Genomic DNA, 26,104 nt, shown 5'->3' on the forward strand with positions numbered 1-26,104 from the left:
TGTGTGCGCGCGCGCGCGCGCGTGCGTATTTTTAAGGCTTAAACCTGCTGTGTGACCCTCAGTCAGTAATCCAGTTCACAACTGGAAATGAGTCCTTCCCGCTGTCCCCGCACAGGTCCTGGACCCCGAGAAGCAGGCGGACATGCTGGACTCGCTGCGGATCTACCTGCTGCAGTATGCCACGCTGCTGGTGGAGCACGCCCCCCACCACATCCACGACAACAACAAGAACCGCAACAGCAAGCTGCGCCGCCTCATGACCTTTGCCTGGCCCTGCCTGCTCTCCAAGGCCTGCGTGGACCCGGCCTGCAAGTACAGCGGACACTTGCTCCTGGCGCACATTATTGCCAAATTCGCCATCCACAAGAAGATCGTCCTGCAGGTATTTTGCAAGTCCCCTCCTGTCCATCGACATCCATGTGAATTCCATGTGGTGCACTTGGCTCCCTGGCTCAGTCTCAGCCTCTCCTGTTGTCTTTTCCCAATACCGATGAAAACTATGAAAATGTAGACACTCTGTGATTCCATTTAGAAGACCCTAGGGCACTCGAATTCAGAGAGACAAAGTAGAATAGAGATTGCGGCGTGGGGGGAGAGGGGGTGGGGAGCGAGTGTTGAATGGTGCAGAGTTTCAGCCTGGGAAGATGCAAACGTTCGGAGATGGGGCTCGTGGCTGCACACAGTGTGAAGGTGCCAAGCGCCACTGGGCTGTGCACCCAAAACTGGGTAAGATGGTACATTCTGTGTTACGTGTGCTCTACCGTTTGTGGGGAAAACACCCCATGCTGTGAGCCCTCCCATGACTGTCCACGCTGTCCCTTCCTCCCCCATTCCTGCTCTGCCCTCTCGTTCCTCTCTCTCATGACTGTCCACGCTCTCCCTTCCTCCCCCATTCCTGCTCTGCCCTCTCGTTCCTCAACAGCTTTGCTTTTAAAAGGAAAGGCCACCCTTTCCATCTCAAGCTTCTCTGTCCATTGCATTTTAGCTTCTGACTCTGACATTCCATGGCAGATGTTATAATATTCAAGGGCTCTAGCCCACTTCTGTTAGCCAAAGACAATAGGTACCTTTGGATCCGTATCTCATGAGCTTGTTGCTGTGCAGCTCGTATTGAGCACCTCTTCCTGGAGTCCCTCACTGGTTTGGACTCTGAGGTCGGGCACCCCGGGTTTGAGTGTTGTTTCTTCCACTCACACGGTGTGTGCCCTTTGGCAAGTGAATGTCTCTGTGTCAGAATTAAATGTAATACTCCACTCGAGCTTGCAGCATTTGATCACTGATAGTTCTTTTCTTCTGTGAGACCATCTTTGATGGCTTTCCCCTGACATCTTTCTCTTGTGAACCTCTGTTGAACTCTGCACCCCAATCAAGCCAGTGGCCTTTCACATCCCCTCCCATGGGCCCTTGATCTGGAACTCCAGCCTCAGGGCTGCACTGCCCTCCACTAGTTGTCTCAGAGACAAACACTCAAGAACTCTGTGACCTTCTCTGCTCTTCCCCAGTGCACAGGCACCAGCAGGTTCTGCAGCTTCTAACACCCACCCTGTCGCCTCCACCCTCAGGACTGGTCTTCTCTGCTTTCCCATGACCTCACATCAGGGCCTCACCTCTCAAACTTGAATGACTACAGCTGCCGCTTCTCAGCGCCTCTCCTTTTGGCCCTGTTTACTTTATTTCCCATCCCGCAGCCGGAGGTAGATAAGCCGTGTACCTCCCTAACTCGCTGCTGGTTAGGTGGGACGTGGGATCCCTGCAGGGAGCTTGGTCTTATCTGTCTGCATGCCCTGGCCTAGTTCAGCACGGGCGCATAGTAGGTGCATTATAAATACCTAGAATGAATGTATTCGTTGGTCAAAACTTAGCGAAACAGAAAGCAACTGAGTTGTTTCCTAATAAGAAAGTCCTAAGAAATGTTTAGAAAATTATTTTGGAAAAGTATCATGTCTCGATACCAAAGGATTGTTTGTCTTGTTGTTTTTTAAAGCCCGCCTTCTCATTCTCCATAAGCGTCTCTTCCCTGTTTTAGGTTTTTCATAGTCTCCTCAAAGCTCATGCAATGGAAGCTCGAGCGATCGTCAGACAGGCGATGGCCATTCTGACCCCGGCGGTGCCGGCCAGGATGGAGGACGGGCACCAGATGCTGACCCACTGGACCCGGAAGATCATCGTGGAGGAGGGGCACACTGTCCCGCAGCTGGTCCACATCCTGCACCTGATAGTGCAACACTTCAAGGTGTGTAGGAGGGACAGTGGGCTGCGGGGCATGCATCTTCAGGCATTTTCTTTGAACCTTCTTCACCTTGTCTTGTTCTGCAATTATCAGGTGGTTCATCTTTCAGTAAGGCTACTTCTGGTTCATTGATTAGTTTGTGTGATTAGTTTGTCTATGTGTGTATGGCTTTATCAGCATGGAAATTGCTGTAATATAGAGAATATGTCACAGGTGTGTGCGTCTTTGCGTCTAAGGCTACATTTCTGTCGTAAATACTGTGCTTAGTTAACCCTTGTATGCTGCTGAGTTTGCACCTTAAGGTGGGAGATAGTCCTCATTGACTCCAGATTTCCGTCACTTGACTTGGAAAGTTACTCATGTTGCTGGCACCTCCTTCTCTATGACCAAATCACCCCTTTTGTGGGATTTATTTATATGTAAATGTTTCTTGTAGATTTGGGGTAGAAGAGAAAGGATTGAGTTGAAAGCAAATTCTTTTATAGCCACCTCTTAGAGGAACTTTGCTTTTTGGTATGTCTTAAACTTTTACAATGTCAAATCTGAAGTTTGATACATGTGATTAGACTCAGCTTCCTGTCTGAAGAGAGTTTGATTTTTCAAGACTGAAGGATACTATTGTAATGAGATGTAGTTGGGGCAGGGGAGGGTGATAAACACACATACGTAAGGCAGTGAGAATTTCCTTGGTAGGGTTAGGATTCCGAATTCTTGAGCATCAGGTTGGGTTGTGTGTATATGTTGGGGCTGAGAGGCACGTCACGGGGGTGTGTGTGTGCACGTGCGCACACGTGCATGCGCTCTGGGACCAAGGTCCCATGTTCCCGGCGTGATGCTGGCCCTGCCCCCGCAGGTGTACTACCCGGTACGGCACCACTTGGTGCAGCACATGGTGAGCGCCATGCAGAGGCTGGGCTTCACACCCAGTGTCACCATCGAGCAGAGGCGGCTGGCCGTGGACCTTTCTGAAGTTGTCATCAAGTGGGAGCTGCAGAGGATCAAGGACCAGCAGGTAGGGGTGTCAGCCTTGGGGGCACGCCGATCGTCTTCCTTCGACTTCTCCCTAGAAATCAATCAGTAAAGCCAAGCGCCTGTGTGTTTTTAAGCCGGATTCAGATATGGACCCAAATTCCAGTGGAGAAGGAGTCAATTCTGTCTCATCCTCCATTAAGAGAGGCCTGTCCGTGGATTCTGCCCAGGAAGTGAAACGCTTTAGAACGGCCACCGGAGCTATCAGTGCAGTAAGATCACGTGTGCCTCTGTATGGGTGCTGCGCAGTCTGCTGGGAGTCGGTTTGTTTATTCCCTACATTTAGAATGTGAGCTCAGTGCCCAGCTGCGTTCAGGAGAGGCAGCTGGGAACAGCTATGCTTACCAGATTGGAACTCCAGGACATGTCACTCATGCCAGGGGTTCCCAGGTCACCAGACATGCTTGCCTCTGCGTTCAGTTCATACCATTAAAGTTCTGTCGATGATGGTTGATTACTTGCAGAAAGGCATCTAGAGAAACTCTTTGAAGTAAGGAGTTGATTAAGAACATGTGCCCGTGCCGATGCTGAGATCAGTTTCTGAAAAGGACATGTGTTCTGTTTCACGAGGCAGCCACCAAGAGGGTCCTGGGTATTGCCCCTTGTGGAGTGGTGGCCCTAGGAGCCCTGAGTCTGACCTCAGCTGGTGTCATGGACCTGCTGGCTTGTGGACACAGGCCTGGCTGCCCCACTTTTGGCTTCGTAGGCCTGAGGCTGAGCTCTTCTCCCATCCTCACCATCCCCCATCTTGTGTGGCACCCACATCTGCTCTCCGCTCCTGTTAGAAACCTGGCACTGTCTGCACTTTGTCATTTGGCCTCTCTCCACACATCTGGTCTGGAGCAAGTCTCACTGACTCTGCCACAAATAACCCATCCCTGCCTCCACACTGTGGTCCCAGCCTCTGTCACCCCTCGCAGGGTGACAGATGGGAGCTGCTCAACTGCCTCCCTGTTCCTCTCTCCACCTCCACTTTTATTCCCTTTTGATTTTTCACAAAGCAGTCAGACTTCCACCAAAGTTGCCTTTCGCAACTTGAATCGGGAAGCTGGTTGAAGGGTACGTGAGACCTCTGTAGTGTTTTTGTAAAAATCTCTTGTGGATCTTATAAACCTTTGGAAATAAAAAGTTGAATCAAGTCAGGTTGCCATTCCCCTTGCTCAAACCTTCCCCTTGACCTTGGCACTCCAGGCCCCGGTGACCAGGCCCTGCTGATGGCTCTTGGCCCCCAGCACCATCTCGGTGCTCGGCCATGTGGGCCATCCCTCTGCTCTAAACGCACCCCTGGTTCTGGCCCTGTGCCCACTCAGGATGCGTACCCTGGCCTTTTCTCTCCACTGGGAGCCGTCTTCTCTTCTTTTTTCTCATGGCCGCCTTCGTCTCAACCTAAAGACCCCTTGATGTCATCCTGGGCCTTGGCACTTTTGTTCTCCATCACATGAGCCATTATTTTGCATGGCTGCTCTGTTGACTAGCCATCTTCCCTCCTGCTGGCTGTGTTGACTTCACCAGGGCAGAGACCACATCTGTCTTTGGTATCCCCAGCGTACAGACCTGCCTCTGTCCCTGGGAGGTATCGCATACCCATTAGCTGTGTGAAAAGTCAAGCCTGGGTTGGAAATTCATGTTGCGATTCTCTTCCTGCCTGAAAGGAGGTCCTTTTCCAGGTATTTGGGAGGAGCCAGTCCCTACCTGGAGCAGACTCTCTCCTCGCCAAGCCCATTGACAAGCAGCACACAGACACTGTGGTGAACTTCCTCATCCGCGTGGCCTGTCAGGTATGGGATCTGAGTGCCCTGTGTTAGGGCTTCTGCAGACTGGAGGCTACTGACTAACACCCCAGGAGGTTATCTGTGACAGTTTCGTCAAAAAAGATACAGACAAACCAAGGTCTGCGAGCTGGTTCTGTCATTTTCATACCAAATGCACTTGATTTTGTGGCAGGTTAACATTTCCTAAATCTACCTGTGTCTTATATTGATTTTTTTTTTTTTTTTTTTTTTTGAATTGGAGTCTCGCTTTGTCGTCCAGGCTGGAGTGCAGTGGTGCGATCTTGGCTCACTGCAACTTCGACTCAGATTCAAGTGATTCTCATCCCTCAGCCTCCTGAGTTGCTGGGATTATAGGCACCCACCACCACGCCCAGCTAATTTTTGTATTTTTGGTAGAGATGGGGTTTCACCACATTGGCCAGGCTGGTCTCAAACTCCTGACTTCAAGTGATCTGCCCACCTTGGCCTCCCAAAGTGCTGGGATTGCAGGCATGAGCTACCGTGCCCAGCCTGATATGATTTTTTTAAAAAGCCTTTCACTCTTTCAGTGGTAATAAAATAATGATGTGTCTTCTAATTGACGGCAGGTAAGCATTGGTGGAATATGGTAGACCGTGATCTCAGCTGATCGTTTAACTTCCAAGTGTTCTTTTTGCACCCTTAAGATGGGAATGGTACACAGTTCAGTAAAGGATGAGATGATCCAACCTACAGAAAGAATGGACATTTAGCAGTTTCAGCGCTTTGATAACTTGGGTTTATTTATCATTCATATCAATCTGTATCTTCATAGAATTTTTGGAAATTCATTTCTGAAACTTTGTATTTCGAAAAACCATTGTAAATGAAATTTTCCTAAATTTTAAGTTCTTATTCCTGTTAAACAAAATAATATATCTGACAGTTCTGTTGATAATCTCCAAGTACTGAAAAGGATCTGCTAAGTACCTAACCAATAGATAATTCCTTGCCTCCCTGCAATGTGCAGAGAGGTCCTATGGGGAGCCAGCAGGGCCCACAAGCCATTGCAGGTCACCACAGATGCGCTGCAGAGGAGGGGGCCATGAGGGGTCACGAGTCAGGCTGGTCGGGGAAGGTGTCCAACTGTGTGGAGGTCAGACGGAAGAGGGGTGGCTGTGAGGTGAAGATCTGAGACAGCCAGGAGCAAGGGCCCGGGCACAGTTGAGACGTGCTGTCACTGGAATGACTGTAAACTCGGATGCAGTGAAATGCCGGCTGTAACTAGGATGAATTCCTAGGTTAATGACAACACCAACACGGCGGGGTCCCCTGGGGAGGTGCTCTCTCGCCGGTGTGTGAACCTTCTGAAGACCGCGTTGCGGCCAGACATGTGGCCCAAGTCGGAACTCAAGCTGCAGTGGTTCGACAAGCTGCTGATGACTGTGGTGAGTTCTAATGTCTGAAGGGCCAGGGCAGGGCCACCAAGGCCACTAGTGGATACTGTCACCTGGGCAGGGACTGCATGTTTGTGGATCACTCTGAGCCTGACCCCTAAGCCCCAAATCTCCTGTTGCTTTTGCCAGTCATGGCCTCTCCCTTGTTGCCCTCCACTGCTGATACCAGGGAGAGAGTTTGACTAATAGATGGTGGCTTTGCTCTTGAGGCTTGAGGAGTTCGAGACCAGTCTGAGCAGCATAGTGAGATCCCAACTCTGCAAAAGAGAAGAGAGAAAATTAGCTGGGCATGATGGTGTGAGCTTGTAGTCCCAGCTACTCAGAATAGGCTAAAGCAGGAGGGTTGGCTGAAGCTGGGAGGTTGAGGCTGCAGCGAGCTGTGATTGGTGTCACTGCAATACAGCTTGGGAGACAGAGCAAGCAAGACCTGGTCTCTTAGAAAAAAACAAAAGGAAAGACTGTGACTTCGGAACTTGAGCTCTCATGCTGGCCCCAACTACACGTAGGAGTGTTTAACCTTAATACAGTTGTCTTGCATTTTGTGGACTCGTTCCTAAAACTTACCTACCAGTTGGCTTGGGATAAGCATTTTTAGTTGACTGTTGCAACAACCTTTAAGATGAGCTTTGGATTTTTAAAACAGATTTTAATGATGGAGCTATAATTTGTTATCAAGTACCGTGTAGCACTTAGGTAACAAGGAGCTAGTCCCAGAATGCTAACTATTTTATTTTGGTGGCTGTTTTTTTTGCTTATAAAAACCTTGATCCTGTACTTTTCTGGTGGCAGCAAAAGCTATTTTCTTGCCTTATCCAGATTTGTTTTTCTAGCTCTTGATAGGATTTGGAAACTTTTACTACTGAGATTATAAAACCTATTGCAAGTGCTTGTTATTCTGGACTGCAGAGACCATGTTGCTTCTGTTTGACCTCTGCTGTGAACCATGAACTCTGTCTTCTATTTTATCCTGTTTCTTTGGTTTGTTTTTATTAGTTTTTAGTGCTGCCATCATCTGTTAGTTGACTCCATGATACGTAGTTTGAAAGATGCTTCTCTTTGGAAGGATGTTTGTTTTTTGTTTTTGTTTCGTTTTTTTGAGACAGTCTCAGTCTGTCGCCCAGGCTAGAGAGCAGTGGCACAGTCTCGGCTCACTGCAACCTCCTCCTCCTGGGCTCAAGCAATTCTCATGCCTCAGCCTCCTGAGTAGCTGAGACTACAGGCATTTGCCACCATGCCTGGCTTTTTTTTTTTTTTTTTTTTTTTTTTTTTGTATTTTTAGTAGAGACGGGGTTTTGCTATGTTGACCAGGCTGGCCTCAAGTGATCCATCCACTTCAGCCTCCCAAACTGCTGGGATTACAGGCGTGAGCCACTGAGCCTGGCCTGGAAGGATATTTGTATTTTTATATCTTAAGAAAATGGGAAGAGAAAAGCAAAATTCATTGCAGGAACTTTTTTAGAATTTTATCGATTTCAAGATGTTAATATTGTTTATTATTGAATATTAATATTTGAATGAGTCTTTTTAAAAGAGTTTGAGTACATATTTAAAGTGATTTTATAAAGTAATCATACTTGTGAAATCCAGTTGTCATTCTCTAGTGGTTTTTTTACTTAGTCTCCAAATAATTAATCCAGTGCTAGATTTCACCAGATCTTGTTTCTAGAATTTGTTGTCGTTGAGTGTTCATTTCCTCTGTGAGTGGCCTGTGTTCTCCATTCCAGGAGCAGCCAAACCAAGTGAACTATGGGAATATCTGCACGGGACTAGAAGTGCTGAGCTTCCTGCTAACTGTCCTGCAGTCCCCAGCCATCCTCAGTAGCTTTAAACCCCTGCAGCGTGGAATCGCCGCCTGCATGACCTGTGGAAACACCAAGGTGTTGCGAGCCGTCCACAGCCTTCTCTCGCGCCTCATGAGCATTTTCCCAACGGAGCCGAGTATGTGACCTTCCCATCGGTGCTTTTCTTTCAGAGTGGTCAGTGGGCGCGCTTGCTGTGAGAGCACTCGTCCTCCAGTTACTGTGTCGAGCGCTTTGTTTTCGCTTTCCTTTCTACTTGACGTGGAGACATAGAATGGGCCAGGTGCGGTGGCTCACACCTGTAATCCCAGCACTTTAGGAGGCCAAGGTGGGCGGATCACCTGAGGTCAGGAGTTCGAGACTGGCCTGACCGATGTGGAGAAGCCCTGTCTCTACTAAAAATACAAAATTAGCTGGGCGTGGTGGTGCATGCCTGTAATCCCAGCTACTCAGGAGGCTGAGGCAGGAGAATCGCTTGAACCCGGGAGGTGGAGGTTGCAGTGGGCCGAGATCTCGCCATTGCAATCCAGCCTGGCCAACAAGAGCAAAACTCCATCTCAAAAAAGACATAGAATGGCAGCTGTCATTGAATTTTGTCTGCTTTGGAAAATCAGTTCTTCATCAGTTGAACGTTATTTTTTTAAGCTACTAAAGAGAAGTCAATTTAAAGTATTAAAGTATTCAAATGTTGAACATTTGGCAGGATCAAATTTTAGCATGTTATAAATAAGTATATTTCAAGGAGATTCTGTTAGATTTTTTGAGTATTCTGCACATAGCTGTGTAGAATGGGAACCAGCCTAGAGGTGAGGCCCATACCCTCCTGCAGGGAGAGAAGTGCCTGTGCCAATCCCTCCTGATACCCAAGCAGCCAGCACTCAGTCCCTGGCATCAGCACTGGTGGGCCCACGAGCCCTAACCACCGTGCCTGGGTCCCCGCCCCGTAGGTACTTCCAGTGTGGCCTCCAAGTATGAAGAGCTGGAGTGCCTCTATGCAGCTGTCGGAAAGGTCATCTATGAAGGGCTCACCAACTACGAGAAGGCCACCAACGCCAATCCCTCCCAGCTCTTTGGTGAGTGTGCGTCTGTCCTGGTGTTCGTGGTGGCTCAGTTTGGCATCTGTCCCTGCACACTGGATGTGCTTCCCTTTTGGGAAAGGGCTCCAGTTGTTGGGCAGAGCTTTGAGCCGCTGCGTTGTTTAGGTGTCTGTTTGTTCAGGTGTCTGTTGCCCGGGGCCCTCAAGGCTGCCGTCTCCTGTAGACTGCACCCCCCTTCGCCGATGCTTGCTCTGTGCTCCCTCCTCAGCCTCCAGCACAGGCTTTGGTGTGAGGGATGTTGCCAGGGTGCGTGTGACCTGCCACCCCGGTGTCACCCCAGTGTCACACTAAACAGGCACCGCAAGAGCTACATGACAATGTGTGGACTCTGCCTTTCACCACCAGCCTGCCTGTGAGTCAACCACTCACAAGATGAGAACTTGTTCCGTCTCATTGCTTAGGCTCTGGCTGGCCCAGGTGAGACAGAAACTGCCTCCCTCCTTAGGTGATCAGGGCAGCTGGGTCACTCTGGCCCCAAGTACGCAGGAGTGGCAGACACATGTCTTTGATCCTAGACTTCGGGTTAGTACCTCAAAATTTATTTTCTCCTTTAATTACATATTCATTGGGTGAAATTTTGAAGATACAAATGAAGGAATACTAAGTGGAAGTCACCTGTCAGGCTCTCTTCCCAGTAGCGATCAGTTCCAGTATTTTAGAGTGATGATCATGTTCTATACACATGAATACAAATACCTATATAGATAGCCCTTGTTAGTGGCAAACGCTAGTCTGCATTTGCCACCTGAATGTATTTGGATGAGTTCTTTGCTCTCCAAACTTGCCAGAAGCTAAGGGAATTTGGTTAAAATGGTGTCCCTTGCTCTCTTAGCTTGCTGTCTCTCTTCAGGCAGCAGCCAGGTGCGGAGAGTGAGGAGTGCTTCCGGGTCTTTTTGTAAGTGGGGTCACCCTGCAGAAGATCCCAGCTTCCATCCCAGGGCAGTACAAGTATCTCCTTCCGCTGCTCATTCTCTGGAGGACTCTCGTTGAGAAGGGCTGACCTCATGGGCCCTGCCTCCGTCCCTCCCTCCTCTGTGGGGTATCAAAGGCCGGGGCAGCCTCAGGGTAAGGTGGTCCTGGGGAGTTGGCCACACCGTCGTCACCGTGCCAGATCTGGGGTGTAGTCTCCGCCATCTGCTCCATAGAGGAAAGCACGGCACTCGGGAACCACAGAGTATACCCTGTTTCCATCACTGTCATCAACTGTCATGGGTTGCCTGGGTTACAACCAGGCTGGTCGTATGTTGACTGCTCTGTTAAGAATTGGTCTTTTAACAAAGCTAGCCTGAAATCACCTCGTAACTGGCAAACACTCTTTGGTTGATCCATGAATACAGATTTAAAGTTTAATAAGTAGGGCCGGGTGCAGTAGCTCACACCTGTTAATCCCAGCACTTTGGGAGGCTGAGGCAGGCGGATTACTTGAGCTCAGGAGTTTGAGACCAGCCTGGCCAACATGGTGAAACCCTGTCTCTACTAAAAATACAAAAGTTAGCTGGGCATGGTGGCAGGCGCCTGTAATCCCACCTACTCAGGAGGCTGAGGCAGGAGAAGTTCTTGAACCCTGGAGGCAGAAGTTGCAGTGAGCTGAGATTACTGCACTCCAGCCTGGGCGACAGAGCGAGACTCGACATCAAAAAAAAAAAAGGTTTAATGTGTAGGTCAAAATCAAGGTGATTGTCACAATGCCGATTATGAAAGATAATTCTTCCATACACTCGGTGTTTCTGTTCTAGTATTGGCTTTGCTGATTTTTATTGATCTTAGGCCGTTTTTTCAGAATGAAGTGCAAATTGAGTTCGAAGATAGTTGACATGTCCTCTAGATAGGCTAGATTTTTTGAAAAAGGTTTTCTTCCTCTTTTTCTTATTTTTCCCAAACCTATTATAGGACTAAAAACTTAGGGTAATTTGCCATAACCCAAAAATAAAATCCAGAACTCAAGGTAAGAACGTTGTTTCTACTGAAGCACAAAAATCAGTTCTCATTCATGATAATTTGATCTAGTTGAGAAGGAGGAGTGAAAATACAGTGTTTCATTCAGAATGTAGCATGAGCCATGTAAAAGCTCACAGTGTTGGCACTGGGATTAACTATGCTTTTGTTAGAATACGTTGTTTTAAATAATGCGTTGCTTTCACTCCATTTTTCATGGTGGTTACTGTTCTGTAAAACACGTGGCAATTTCTACATTTTAGGGACCCTTATGATCCTCAAGTCTGCCTGCAGCAACAACCCCAGCTATATAGACCGGCTGATCTCCGTCTTTATGCGCTCCCTGCAGAAGATGGTCCGGGAGCATTTAAACCCTCAGGCAGCGTCGGGAAGCACCGAAGCCACCTCAGGTGATGTGCTGGCCACTGGGGGCCTTTCCTCAGACTCTGATGAACAGAGAACAGACTCTGTTGTGCAGGCTAGGACTGAACTCTAAAGGGAATGTGCGTTCACCAAGTCCTGTTGTTTGGTTGTAATTCGTTACCATTTGCTCTTCAATGTAGGAGTTTAAAAAACAACTCATTGTTAAACATTGACTGTTATTAGGCTGGGGGTGGTGGCACACATGTGGTCCCAGCTCCTCAGCAGGCTGAGGCAAGAGGATTGCTTGAAGCCCAGAGTTAGAGGCTGCTGTGAGCTGTGATCACGCCTGTGAATAGCCACTGCACTCAGTCATTGCAAAAGATTGAGACTCTCTCGCTCTCTCTCACCCGCACACGCGCGCACACACACACACACCCCTATGTAGTTTTAAAGTCTGCGAATGTAAGAATGCAGAAATTTAAAAATAATTGGCCTTTTATATGCTACATTCACCACTGAGAGTTACCAGTTCTTACTATGAAACAGAGATTGCTTAATCAGAGTTGCTGTTTCTGAAGAGTTAAGTCACAGGTTCCAGAGCTGAGCAGTGGGCTCCTGGCATCTGGATGCTATGTGGAGGTATGGGGCTGCCTGGCAGGGGCTGTGGTGGGCACGGCTTCTGGGTGCACCTCAGAGTACAGGGGCCATGATGAGGACTTCAGAGCTGGGTGTGGAGAGGCCGCGGCCACCTGCACTGGTCCGTCAGTTCCCTCATCCCTCTCCCTGCAGAGAGGGCTACACTTTCAAGATGCACATAAGAACGTATGAGTGCTTCAAATCCCAGAGCTCTAGTTGCAGGAGAAAACATTGAGGGGGAAAATGGGCAGAACCCAGCATGCCAGGCAAGGCTGAGTGGCTGCCTGTTTAAATCAATGTGTAGAGACCCGTGGGTTTGTTCTTTCTTGGGGCGAGCAGGTACAAGCGAGCTGGTGATGCTGAGTCTGGAGCTGGTGAAGACGCGCCTGGCAGTGATGAGCATGGAGATGCGGAAGAACTTCATCCAGGCCATCCTGACATCCCTCATCGAAAAATCACCAGATGCCAAAATCCTCCGGGCTGTGGTCAAAATCGTGGAAGAATGGGTCAAGAGTAACTCCCCTATGGCAGCCAATCAGGTGAGCGGGGACAGTGTGCCATGTAATCTCCCTTTCAATAAAAGAAAATTCAAGCCTCAACTTCTTGGTCTTTCTGAAACTTGAAGCAAAACATTCTTGTCTGCTGTAATTGCACTCACAGCATCTTTTCTTGATTAAGATGGATTTTTGCCTGTAATCCCAGCACTTTGGGAGGCCGAGGCGGGCGGATCACGCAGGAGATCGAGACCATCCTGGCTAACACGGTGAAACCCCGTCTCTACTAAAAATACAAAAAATTAGCCAGGTGTGGTGGTGGGCGCCTGTAGTCCCAGTTACTCGGGAGGCTGAGGCAGGAGAATGGCGTGAACCCAGGAGGTGGACCTTGCAGTGAGCTGAGATCACGCCACTGTACTCCGGCCTGGGCGACAGAGCAAGACTCCTTTCCAAAAAAAAAAGGATTTTTTCAGTGCAATTAACAGATGTTAAATAGAAACTGAGTTGCTCATCTTAATGTGGCTTTGCTCCTCTTAAAATGTTAAATGAAGGCTCACTTCTGTCATCCCAGCACTTTGGGAGGCCGAGGCAGGCAGATCACTTGAGGTCAGGAGTTTGAGACCAGCCTGGCCAACATGGTGAAACCTCGTCTCTACTAAAAATACAAAAATTAGCCAGATGTGGCGGCACATGCCTGTAATCCCAGCTGCTCAGGAGGCTGAGGCAGGAGAATCACTTGAATCCAGGAGGCAGAGATTGCAGTGAGCCAAGATCACACCACTGTACTCCAGCCTGGGCATCACAGCGAGAGACTTAGAAAAAAAAAAAAGTTAAATGAACCTTGTTACCTTTTTATGGCAATAAAGATAAGACAAATAATACTAAAAGTAATAATAGAGACTGTCATTTCACTTAGTGAGATGCTTGCAAACTTCTGATTTGTTTTATAATTTATAGTTGCTTTCTTTCTAAAACGAGCTGTAGCCCCTACGAGAATTATATTGGCATGTCTTGGTTTTAAGCATCCAAAGATAAAGCCATCTTTGCCTTACTGTTTAGGAATGACCTTGTCTTATTGTGCTTGACAAAATTGTAGGAGCTTAAAAAATACTAGAGCAGATGGTTGAAATACTTTTAACTGCATCTTTTCTCAAATTTCATACAGACACCTACACTCCGGGAGAAGTCCATTTTGCTTGTGAAGATGATGACCTACATAGAGAAACGCTTTCCGGAAGACCTTGAATTAAATGCCCAGTTTTTAGATCTTGTTAACTATGTCTACAGGTAATTACAGCAATTAATCAAGTATTACATGTATTGGTCCTTAATGTGCTCCTGGCAAGCCAGCCATGACTTTAATCTTTTACTCATACCTAAGTTTAAAATATTCATTTAAATACTAAATTGTGTGACCTACTTTGGTGTCATTAAAGGACCTTTTGTTGTAATGCTGCATGAGCCTGCCACGATTTATAAGATACCCTTGGTTTTCCTAGTGGCATTTCAGTAAGTTCACGTCCACATCCACCTGTTTCTGCTTGTTTGCATATGGCTTGGGGAGTCCATCATCCTGTTCTCTCTGACTTGGTGTCACAGGGATGAGACACTCTCTGGCAGCGAGCTGACGGCGAAACTTGAGCCTGCCTTTCTCTCTGGGTTGCGCTGTGCGCAGCCACTCATCAGGGCAAAGTTTTTCGAGGTTTTTGACAATTCCATGAAACGTCGTGTCTATGAGCGCCTGCTATATGTGACCTGTTCGCAGAACTGGGAAGCCATGGGGAACCACTTCTGGATCAAGCAGTGCATTGAGGTAGGAAGACTTGGCTCACATCTGTGGCTGGGGGGCAGCTATGGGGGCAGCTGTGGGTTTTCTGAGTGGGGGCTCCAAAGCCAGGAGGTGTTCACACACACTGAGATGAATTGGAAATCTCCAGCACAAACCTGCTTCTGATCTCCAGGAAGAAATAAAGACTTCAGGGCAGGCGTTCATCTAAAGCGTTTTTGGGCTAATTTAAAATCCTGTGTCAGAAAGTTGAATGGTAGATTTTTGTAGGCGAAGATTCATTTTCTCTTCGAATATAAAAATGTTTAAATTCTCTCTGCGTGCCCTTGAAAATAAAACTGGACTGTGAATGTCAACTCCCATTGTTCTTTTTTTTTTTTTTTGGGAGGAAATCTTGCTCTGTTGCCCAGGCTGGAGTGAAGTGGTATGATCACAGCTCACTGCAACCTCCGCCTCTCAGGTTTAAGCAGTTGTTGTGCCTCAGCCTTCCTGGTAGCTGGGATTACAGGCCTATGTAACCACACCCGGCTGATTTTTGTATTTTTAGTAGAAATGGGGTTTCACCATGTTGCCCAGGCTGGTCACAAACTCCTAAGCTCAAGTGGTCCGACTGCCTCAGCCTCCCAAAATGCTGCGATTGCAGGCGTAAGCCACCGTGTCTGGCCCCCATCATTCCTTAAGCAGGAAAATGGAGCAGCCGGGCCAGGGCCTGACCACGCTGTCGGTTTTGGTTCCTTAGTGTGAGAAGTCGGGTGCTGGCAAAACGGGCGTGTTTAACATGCTCAGTGTTGTATCATGAAAGTGAGGTCCAGACCTAGACTTAGAGCAGGATTGATGTTTCGTGGAAGGCAAGTCAGATGTTCTTTGAGTTTCCGGCAGGATTGTGATAAGCCTCTCGTTTGCTAGAGGTTCAGCCTGTGGCTCACTTATCAGTTTGGGTTTGCTGTGGCAGGTTACCAGTGCTGTGCAGGTAGTTCTGGTCCATTTACCTGGAGTGAGTGAAACCAGGTCACCACGTACTTACTATGTCTCCTGAGACAGCTGGGACAGAAGGTGGATGAATTGTCTTTGATGAGAGGAAGGGAGTGAGTTGTGGTGCTGGGTCTCAGGAGAGCCTGCTAGCAGGTTTCCTGTTCGTGCCGAATGGGCGTTCTCTTGGTGCATGTGCAGCATGTGTTTGGAATTTTGCCCATGGCCACACCTGGGCAGAGTTCCCTGCTCTTCCATCACTCATTCATGAGACCTTCCAACTGCTGGTTTTGAGGTAGGAAGACTCGGCTCACATCTGTGGCCGGGAGGCAGCTGTGGGTTTTCTGAGTGGGGGCTCCAAAGCCAGGAGGTGTTCACACACACTGAGATGAATCACACACACTGAGATGAATTGGAAATCTCCAGCACAAACCTGCTTCTGATCTCCAGGAAGAAATAAAGACTTCAGGGCAGGCGTTTCAGTGCCAGGCACTGGGTCAGGTGCTAAAAATACAGAGACAGACGAGATATTGGCTGTGGCAGGTCCATGTGAATTGATCAGGGGAAGGGCACAAGCCAGGAGTCCTCTACTCCTTCCTTCCTTTGCCCCTGAGTATCTGCTCCCTCACTGCGGGTGACAGTTCAGGGCCATCTCTCATTAGGACGATGGGAACCGTTTCCTTAGTGTTCAGCCACCTCCCCTCCTACTGGTAAGTTTTCTCTGTCGTTACAAAATTATTCTTAATAAAGCAGATAACAATACTCTTTCCATTGTGCGTGGCGTAAAATCCAGCCTCCAGGCTATGGTCCCCAGGTGACTGGCTCCCCGCCTCTCTCTGTATCCCCATCTCGTCCCTCTCTCCCTCCAGCATCCGTCTCCAGTGTGCTGGCCTTCTGCGTTCTTGAACTTGCCCCACTCTTGCCACTCAGGCTAATGTGCAGCTCCCTTTAATTCCATCAGTCCACCCTGTTTCCTGGCCACGTTACCACAGTGAGCACGTGCCTGGCTGTGTCCTTCCCTCTGACACTTAAGCTCCTTGAGGCAGGGGACACCATCTCTGTGCAGTCGACAGATGAGTCTGCAGGGCCTCCGTGACACCCAGTGGGTGCTCAGGGAATATTTGCCCAAGATGGCAAGAGTGGCGTGGCCAGGCAGCGTGCGCACTGGCCCATGGGGAAGCATGGTGGAGTGGGGAGTGGGAGCTTCAGTACATCACGAAGGGGCTGGTGACTCACACAGGGGAGCCTGCGCTGTTACCTGAGGCTGCGGGAAGCCATAGGTGGGTGGGCCGGGGTAAAGGGCCACTGTGTGGAAAGAGATGGTTCAGGAGAACGAGTCCAGGGGTGAGGTGGGAGCAGGCACTGCCTAGGTGTTCAGGAGTTAAGAGTGGCAGGGCCTGGTGTGTGCTATGAGTGAAGCAGAGGTCTTCTGTGTGTGGACAGTGCCTTGGAGGGGATGGAGGAGAGGAAGCCCATCTGGTCGAGGAGAGGTGGGAAAGGGTGCTGAGCTCATACTTGGACCTGCAGAGTCAGAGGTGCCCGAGTGAGGGGCATCTGGGAGATAAGTCCAGATGCCCCAAATGCCACACGCATGCCTTGGTTCTGTCTCCTTTCCGCACCCCTTGCAGCTGCTCCTGGCTGTGTGTGAGAAGAGCACCCCCATTGGCACCAGCTGCCAAGGAGCCATGCTCCCGTCCATCACCAATGTCATCAACCTGGCTGATAGCCATGACCGTGCCGCCTTCGCCATGGTCACGCATGTCAAGCAGGAGCCCCGGGAGCGGGAGAACAGCGAGTCCAAAGAGGAGGTGAGGCCCTGCACCCCACGGGCAGAATCCCAGAGAGGAGGTGAGGCCCCGTGCCCCATGGGCAGAATCCTCGGTCCTGCAGAAGAAGTTTTTGTATCAGCTTTAGATTTGTTTCGGGCATGAACAAGGTATAAAAACCTGTATACATACCTGAGAGCTCCGAATGTGGTACCTAAGTTCAGCTAGATTTTTTGTTTTTTAATTAGTTAGAATTGAGAAGCATCTTGCACTGCCATTTGGTTTCAAGATGGATCACATTACCACATTACCATGAGATAGTACTGTTGAGAACAGAACATTTCCCTGTGCTGTGATTTTTCTCTCTTGGTGAGAAAAGCCCGTGTTCATTACAGAAAGCGCTGCCTGGGGGAGTGCTGCCTGCCACACAGGGGCTGGGGCTCTAGTTGGTTCCTGCAGCAGCCTGCTCAGAACCCATGTCTCTGCTTAGTCCCAGGACAGGCAGCAGGCAGCCTTTGCTCCTCCAAGAACCTGTCCCAAGGCTGATGCCTTAGTCTTGGTGGCTCTCTGTTCTCCATGAAGAAGTGGCTGCCACTGTTCCTGGCAGGGATTTTTATAGGCTGTGTCTCCTTAAGGTTGTTGGTTTTTGGAGGCTCAGCCTGCATGGAGGTTGCATCTTAGGAGACAGTCACCCTGTGCTGCAGGCGGGCACGGCACCCTCTTTGCTCTAAAAGGGTTGGTGCGTTCCCTCTTCCATGTGCAGGATGTCTACTCATTAACCATTTTTTAATTAAGTTTTTTTCCTGTTGCTGGAACACTAGATTATCTGGGCACTTGGCCTTCTCTTCCTGTGTGAAATAAATTGCCAACTCTGAAGTTCTTCGTTTTCAAGGGCACACACCAAATTGTTGATACCTGACTTCAAGGAGTAGTTTGATTGTTGACTGACTTCTCCAAACCTTCAGACAGAAATAAGGTGTATTCCTTTCTGGGAAGAGTCATACAAAACATTGCACCAACAACACGCTCCGCCATGGCCCAGAGGGGATTCTCAGTCTGAGCAAGCCAGGCGGCTGGGCGACCGTGTTGCATTTTGAGAAATGATAGACTCTGATTCCATTAATCTTTATTATTTTTACTGTTTAAAGTTGATTCTTTTAAATTTTGCTTTTCACAACCCAAATATGAAAGCATAGTGGTGGCTTTTTTTTTTTTTTTTTTTTTTTTTTTTTTTTTTTTTTGAGACGGAGTCTCGCTCTGTCGCCCGGGCTGGAGTGCAGTGGCTGGATCTCAGCTCACTGCAAGCTCCGCCTCCTGGGTTTACGCCATTCTCCTGCCTCAGCCTCCCAAGTAGCTGGGACTACAGGCGCCCGCCACCTCGCCCGGCTAGTTTTTTGTATTTTTTAGTAGAGACGGGGTTTCACCATGTTAGCCAGGATGGTCTCGATCTCCTGACCTCGTGATCCGCCCGTCTTGGCCTCCCAAAGTGCTGGGATTACAGGCTTGAGCCACCGCGCCCGGCCTCTTTATAGTTATTTTTTAAAAGAGAGAGATCTGGTCTAGTAAATCCAGGTTTTGTTTATTTTAGGATGGAAGATTGTTTAAAGACTTGCACACTTCCAGGAAATGAACACAAATTTTACTTGCCAAAATTGTAACAAGAAGTCTACAGGAGGTGTGTTTGTTAGCTTTTCTTGAAGCCTTTGACTTTTTGGTTTTGTTTGCTGCTTTGTTTCTTAGGATGTAGAGATAGACATTGAACTAGCTCCTGGAGATCAGACCAGCACACCTAAAACCAAAGAACTTTCGGAAAAGGACATTGGAAACCAGCTGCACATGCTAACCAACAGGCACGACAAGTTTCTGGACACCCTCCGAGAGGTGAAGGTCTGTATGCAGCTTGGAAAGGATTCGTTGCTTTCCTCCCATGGATAGTTGAAAGCCTAAATCAGGATCATTCTACAGCAGTGTAACTTTTTCTGTTTCTTTCCTTTTTCTTTTTGAGATGAGATGTTGCTCTGTCACCCAGCCTGGAGTGTAGTGGCGCAGTCACACCGCACTGTGGCCTCAGTCTCCTGGGCTCAATCGATCCTCCCACCTCAGCCTCCCAGGTAGCTGGGACCACAGACATGAGCTGCCACGCCCAGTTAATTTGTTAATTTCTTAGTAGTCACAAGGTCTTGATATGCTGCTCAGACTGGTCTTGGACTCCTGGACTCAAGTGATCCACCCAACTTGGCCTCCCAAAGTACTGGGATTACAGGCATGAACCAGAGATTTGGGAGTGTCACAGTGTCTTATAGGAGAAAATAGAAAAAAAATTAATTTCTCCACCACCATGTCTTAAAAGAAACAGTAACACTGTGTACAAAAAATGTGTGAGGAGACATAATAATGTTGGATTATTTTTCAGTTGCACTAAAAGAGGAGGAAATGAGAAATGAGTTAATTTGCTAAATCAAGCCCACTTTGTGAAGTGGGGGCCTGGTGTTTGTGTTTGAAATCTAGCCAGGTAGAGACTCTCTGGCTTCTGCAAACTCGCAGGCAAATTATGGGTCTGACTGGTTTTATGTCATGACTGTGAAAGACTGGTTAAAGTGCCACGTACCAGGTTACTTTTGATAAGGAGGTATTTTTCTGTTCTTTCAAGAGCCGGGTGGTTATTCTAATTATTCTGTTCATGTCAGGAGCTAGGTGGGAAAAAAGCATGAACTACTTCTCACAAGTGATTTTTACATTAAAATCTTTTGGTGACCTGTGCTGAACGTGTGCGTGGGATCAGTCTTTGAACTTGTACCTGAGTGACACCACTGTCATCTTGGATAAGCACCCATCTTGCTTTTCTGTGGGATGGAGCGGGAAGCAGAGCAGCTGATAGATGTGAGTGATGGCTCTCATGTCATGGGCGAGGCACTTCTTTTGTTTGTTTCTTTCAGACAGGGTCTCACTCTATTGCTCAGGCTGGAGTGCAGTGGCACGATCTCCGCTCACAGCAACCTCCGTCTCCCAGGTTCTAGCAGTTCTCCTGCCTTAGCCTCCCGAGTAGCTGGGATTGCAGGTGCCTGCCACCTGACCAATTTTTATATTTTTAGTAGAGATGGGGTTTCACCATGTTGGCGAGGCTGAGCTTGAACTTCTGACCTCAGGTGATCTGCCTGCCTCGGCCTCCCAAAGTGCTGGGATTACAGGCACCTTAATAGACCCCTGTCCCTACTGCTGCCACCACCAGAAAAAAGGGCTGTAAGTACATGTCCTGAAGCCCAAAGGCTGCCTTTGGCTGATGGTCACCATGACAGATCACCTTGTCGTCAGGTGCCTGCGCCTCAGTTTTATCCTCAGCACCTGGTGGGATTGCCATCAGGAGAGGAGGTTCCAGCAGTACGTCATGTGAGGGGTTGGGATATTTGGTTTTACTCATTAAGATTTTTGTCTTGGCTGAATTGGTCACCACTGTATACCTCCACGTCCTCTGTGGGGCTGTGGCTGCTCTCTGGATGGTGGCTGGGTTAGACCAGACGTGGCTGAGAATCTTGGCAAATCTCACAGAGAATCTTGCCTGCAGGTGTCCCCATGGTCTTCTCTTAATCTGAGGCTTCATAGCCTGAGTCTCAGGGCCCATCTATGTCACTCTTTGTAAGAGGATTGCTCAGGCCAGAGCTGCAGATGTCGTCAGCCATACTGTGCCTAGGTGTGTGTCGCAGAGGAGACCCTCGAACTCAGTGCCCAGCACAGGTGGGCACACCATTGCCCCTGAGCCCCGTGTGCCACCCGCTTGCTGCATGTCCTTGGGCCGCTCTGACGGTGTGCCCGCCTCTTAGCAAGGTGTGGCTCTCAGGGTACTTGAGTGTGACTTAATTTTTCCCTTCTCCTTGGGTTCTTTTGTGTCCCATTTTCCTCTTTCACCTTTTACATTTGATCTCATTTCGTCGTTTCAGCATCTTTACTGAGAGCCTGCTCTGTGTCAGGTGATGTTCTGGACGCTGGAAACACAGTGGTAGCTGTTCCTCAGCAGGTTGTACGTTCTAGTGAGGGGAAATAATGAACAGAAAGACGTGCTAATCCCTCAGGAGGCGAGATGGGTGCTGGGGTAAAGCAGCCAGGGCTGGTGGGGATTGGAGAGGGTGGTGGTGTGTTATTTCATCTTCTGTGTATTTATGGGAGTTGAGATTTTTCATGGAGTAAGATGGGATTACAAATCATTTGTGTTTGTTGTTTCTGCCCTGACATTTTCCTTCCTGGAGCTGCTCTACTTTGTAAGTGGTCAGGTGCTGCCGGCTCTTCTTAGACTCTTGGTTTCTAAATCTAGAGAGGGTGGTCCTCACCCCAGGCCCACAGGCTCGTTCTCCACCTCATTTCCCGGTCTGGCCATTGTTCCCTGTGAGAAGCCTGTGGAGGCAGCAACCGCTCGCTGGGCTCTTTTGACGCTGTGGGACCACCACGGGGTCCTCACCCCTGTACCTCTTTGGGACAGTGTGTACATCAGAACAAGCTGTGGACTTGGGGAGCAGGAGCAGATTGTAATCCTGAGACACAATCCTGAACGCTGTAATCCCGAATGTTGAAATCCCTAAAGATCAAAATTTCTAACCTCTGAAATCCCGAAAACATAATGCTGGAAAAAATAGTTTAAAAATGCTTTAAAACATACACAGACACACCGGAAATAATACTTTAGATAGATTTCCAGGCATTCCTTAGTCAAGTTGACTCCATAAACATGGCACCCATAGGCATCTCCTTAAACCATGCAGACAGTAACAGGTCATAGTTTCTGACCTGATGCAGCTGTCCTGTGATGATGATTTTCAGGGACTTTCACCTTTGAGGATTTCGACACTCGGGGTTAGGGCATTTAGGATTGTGTTTTGGGATTCTGATCCAAACCCCCACAGTTGGAGTTGAGCAGCTTTATCAGCAGGTCAGTGACCTCGCTGGGCCCTTCGGTTCTCCCCAGCTCTTGGCCTCCGCTAAATTGATGTGGCGCTGAGAGCCCCCGACAGGCTGGTCAGGATGAAGTGTGTGACCATGTGAGGGGAACTGTACTCACTTCATCACAGCCCTCCTTACAGGGCAACCTGATGTCAGATACTTAGGAGCGTTCTTTATCTAGATGTTTTCACCCATTTTCCTTGAACGATTTGTATCCTTGGTGTCTGTTTTTAGTAGAAACATGAATGTGCCTGTGGTTTCCCCTTTTGGGTTTGCTGTAGGAGAGATGAAAGCCTAATCACGTCCCTGGCACTGTGCCTCCGTGCAGGGGCAGCAGGGACTGTGTGGCTGTCAGCAAGTGCCCCAGCCCCTGGCGCTACTGCCTGATGCCATGTAGGGTGTCTCCTGTGGGCTAGAGCAGCCTCAGGCAGACTAGAAACCTTGCTGTTAATAAGGAATGTTGGCAGCTAATTCAGATCAGATCTTCAAAAACAACAGGCCTGGGACAAGATAAACACATCTGTGGATTTGCTGTCCATTCTGTTCTCTTCTGCTCTGTTTCAGTCCCTCTCATTTTCTCCTGCCTCTTGTCTGCTGCAAATTGAAGAGACTGAACTTTGAGTTCTTGATTTGTTTTTCAGAATAATACCTGTTGGCAAATAGTTTATGTCATATACGTGTGTTTTTACTTTCCTGTTTTCAGTGGCCTGGGCCTTGGTGACATCTGTGTCCCTCTGAGTTACTCCTTCAGTCTTGTCAGTGTTTTTGTCCTGCTTGGATATGATGGGATCAGTAGTGTTAGGAAACCCCCTTAAAAACGAAGGACAAATGCAGGCGCCATTGCTGAGTCCCTTGGGATGCCTGGGCTTGGCTGCTAAGTGCGTGTGGCTTTCTGCCACTCGGGATCCGTGGGCTTTACTCCAACATGGCATTTTCTTAGATCTCTGAAACTTTGAAAGTGGAGGAGCATCTAATAATGTATGAGACGGATCATGGGTGTCTTCTGAGCGTGGGTGTGCGAGACACCCGCAGCCCGTGGCCATCTCAGCCTGTTCTTGTCTTTCTGTTCATAGACTGGAGCACTGCTCAGCGCTTTCGTTCAGCTGTGCCACATTTCCACGACGCTGGCAGAGAAGACGTGGGTCCAGCTTTTCCCCAGATTGTGGAAGATCCTCTCTGACAGACAGCAGCATGTGAGTGTATCTTTTTTTTTTTTTGAAACGGAATCTTGCTCTGTCGCCCAGGCTGGAGTGCAGTGGCCGGATCTCAGCTCACTGCAAGCTCCGCCTCCCGGGTTCACACCATTCTCCTGCCTCAGCCTCCCGAGTAGCTGGGACTACAGGCGCCTGCCACCTCGCCCGGCTAGTTTTTTTGTATTTTTTAGTAGAGACGGGGTTTCACTGTGTTAGCCAGGATGGTCTCGATCTCCTGACCTCGTGATCCGCCCGTCTTGGCCTCCCAAAGTGCTGGGATTACAGGCTTGAGCCACCGCGCCTGGCTGTGAGTGTATCTTTAAAATCCTGTTTTGGAAAATTGTAGTTTTAGCTTTTGATAAGTATTTGTAAAAAAACACAGTCTTGAACAAGTTTCAGAGAACACGGAAACCGCTGGCTGTCACTCAAGAGCGAATTAGGAAAGGTATTCTTAGATGCATCGAGAGAGACAGCAAGACTTGCCAGTTTTTGAATGAAGGCCTAAATGACATGCGCTTTGGTTTCAGGCACTCGCGGGCGAGATAAGTCCGTTCCTATGCAGCGGCAGTCACCAGGTGCAGCGTGACTGCCAGCCCAGCGCGCTGAACTGCTTTGTGGAAGCCATGTCCCAGTGCGTGCCGCCAATCCCCATCCGACCCTGCGTCCTGAAGTACCTGGGGAAAACACACAACCTGTGGTTCCGGTCCACGCTGATGCTGGAGCACCAGGCTTTTGAGAAGGGTCTGAGTCTTCAGATTAAGCCAAAGCAAACAACGGAGTTTTATGAGCAGGAGAGCATCACCCCGCCGCAGCAGGTGAGGGTGCGCCTCAGTCTGTTAATTACCTCTTCCCTGCTAGTGACTCCACACTTTAAATAAATACTGCTTCCAAATGATTTCAGATGACAACACAGTGCATTTTTAGGGGGAGAAAAAAGTCCCTGTCCTGAGCACTCAGGACCCTTGATTTGTGTTTTCAGGAGATACTGGATTCCCTTGCAGAGCTTTACTCCCTGTTACAAGAGGAAGATATGTGGGCTGGTCTGTGGCAGAAGCGGTGCAAGTACTCGGAGACGGCGACCGCAATTGCTTACGAGCAGCATGGGTTCTTTGAGCAGGTAAACCTCAGACCACTGACGGGCTTGGGTGCCTAATGAGAGGTCATTTATAACGGTTCTTTAATAAAATGGCCTCAAGTCGGAGTTCACGTTCTCTTTTTTTGAGATGAAGTCTTGCTCTGTCGCCCAGGCTGGAGTTCAGTGGTACAATCTCAGCTCACTGCAAACTCCACCTCACAGGTTCAAGCGATTCTCCTGCCTCAGCCTCCCAAGTAGCTGGGATTACAGGCACCCACCACCATGCCCGGCTAATTTTTGTATTTTTAGTAGAGACGGGGTTTCGCCGTGTTGGCCATGCTGGTCTCGAACTCCTGACCTCAGGCAATCTGCCCACCTCAGCCTCCCAAAGTGCTAGGATTACAGGTATGAGCCACCGCGCCTGGCCCAGAGTTCACATTTAAATACGTTTTAAAGCATTTCAGTCCTGCACGTAAAGGCCCTGTGACTGAAGTCTGCATTTAAGAGACGTCTACGTGTATGACACGAGCTAAAGCACAGTCCTAAGAAGTCCTTTGCATTAGATGCCAACGTGGATGCTTTTTCCCTCCCGTTGTTGGTCCTGTTGGAAACAATAGGTTTTGTTTTTGCTTACGTTTTACTCCCTGTGTCTGCCCTTCAGTGTGGCATGGGCCACTGTTTCAGGGTGCGATTCCTAGCACTGTGTACGGTGCCGTGCCGTGGAAGCTCCAGAAGCAGATGTGGCCTTGTGGCTCCTGCTCCAATCACTAAAGGATGGAGAAATTAATCCCACATCTGGACAGCCTCCCCTTCTTCCATTCTGTTCAGGGAATCCCACCCTCTTCTGTCTCTGAACAGAGAGCTCTGGGTGTTTAGTGCTCCTGGAGAAGAGCTCCACGTGCTCCCAGGTGTGTGATTCAGCCTGCTGTCAACAACTGGGCCCTGGCGGTGAAAAGGTTGTGTTCTTAGCCAGGTGCAGGCATGCACCTATAGCCCAGCTACTCAGGGAGGCTGAGGCAGGAGGGTCCCTTCAGCCCAGGAATTAGGAGCTTGAGTCCAGCTTTGGCAACATAGTGAAACCTCATCTCAAAAATCTTCTCTAAGTTTTAAATTTAAAAAGAAAGAAAAGGTGTGTTTCTAGTTAAACAGTGGTTTAAAAGCATTAACTTTTTTTTAGGCACAAGAATCCTATGAAAAGGCAATGGATAAAGCCAAAAAAGAACATGAGAGGAGTAATGCCTCCCCTGCTATTTTCCCCGAATACCAGCTCTGGGAAGACCACTGGATTCGGTAAGCCGAACACAGTGCTTGACGTGTGCATGAATCAGTTGAGGGAACCGGGGAAAAATATCTGACTTTTTCTTGTAATGAGTGTTTTTTAAAGAGAGCTTTGTTACTTTATGGCCACGTAAAGAACAAACAGAAACCCAAGACCAGCATTTAAAGCCTTGAGTAATTAAACAGGTCGACTGGAGAAGCAGTAAACTGTCCCTGGCTCCAGTGCTCTGGGCCATCTGCTGAATAGCAGGTGGTTTGTGGCGTCCAAGGTGGGCAGGGGCTCACCCCGCAATGGAGCACACCTCCGTGTCCCGCAGAAGTCCACTCTTGCCGTGCTG

At 48.7% G+C, this 26,104-nt stretch overlaps 1 protein-coding gene across 12 annotated transcripts in view; it reads left to right on the top strand.

Moving 5' to 3' along the window:
• Positions 1-26,104, top strand: part of TRRAP (transformation/transcription domain associated protein) — a 137,184-nt gene that overhangs the window by 74,075 nt on the left and 37,005 nt on the right. For all 12 annotated transcript variants that reach the window (XR_004057940.1, XR_004057941.1, XM_030932338.1 and 9 more), the window contains 18 exons: positions 116-382; positions 2,027-2,233; positions 3,084-3,242; positions 3,337-3,471; positions 4,927-5,037; positions 6,291-6,437; positions 8,171-8,384; positions 9,193-9,318; positions 11,541-11,687; positions 12,616-12,815; positions 13,936-14,057; positions 14,370-14,583; positions 17,154-17,333; positions 19,032-19,178; positions 23,294-23,413; positions 23,941-24,228; positions 24,393-24,530; positions 25,666-25,778. Coding sequence is in view for 10 of the 12 variants with exons in the window: in XM_030932338.1 (XP_030788198.1) it covers positions 116-382; positions 2,027-2,233; positions 3,084-3,242; positions 3,337-3,471; positions 4,927-5,037; positions 6,291-6,437; positions 8,171-8,384; positions 9,193-9,318; positions 11,541-11,687; positions 12,616-12,815; positions 13,936-14,057; positions 14,370-14,583; positions 17,154-17,333; positions 19,032-19,178; positions 23,294-23,413; positions 23,941-24,228; positions 24,393-24,530; positions 25,666-25,778 (3,035 nt within the window). In the remaining 2 variants the exon portion in view is untranslated. The remainder of the gene's footprint in view (positions 1-115; positions 383-2,026; positions 2,234-3,083; positions 3,243-3,336; positions 3,472-4,926; positions 5,038-6,290; positions 6,438-8,170; positions 8,385-9,192; positions 9,319-11,540; positions 11,688-12,615; positions 12,816-13,935; positions 14,058-14,369; positions 14,584-17,153; positions 17,334-19,031; positions 19,179-23,293; positions 23,414-23,940; positions 24,229-24,392; positions 24,531-25,665; positions 25,779-26,104) is intronic.

The sequence above is a fragment of the Rhinopithecus roxellana genome, chromosome 6 (assembly GCF_007565055.1).
Source record: "Rhinopithecus roxellana isolate Shanxi Qingling chromosome 6, ASM756505v1, whole genome shotgun sequence".
Taxonomy (NCBI): domain Eukaryota; kingdom Metazoa; phylum Chordata; class Mammalia; order Primates; family Cercopithecidae; genus Rhinopithecus; species Rhinopithecus roxellana.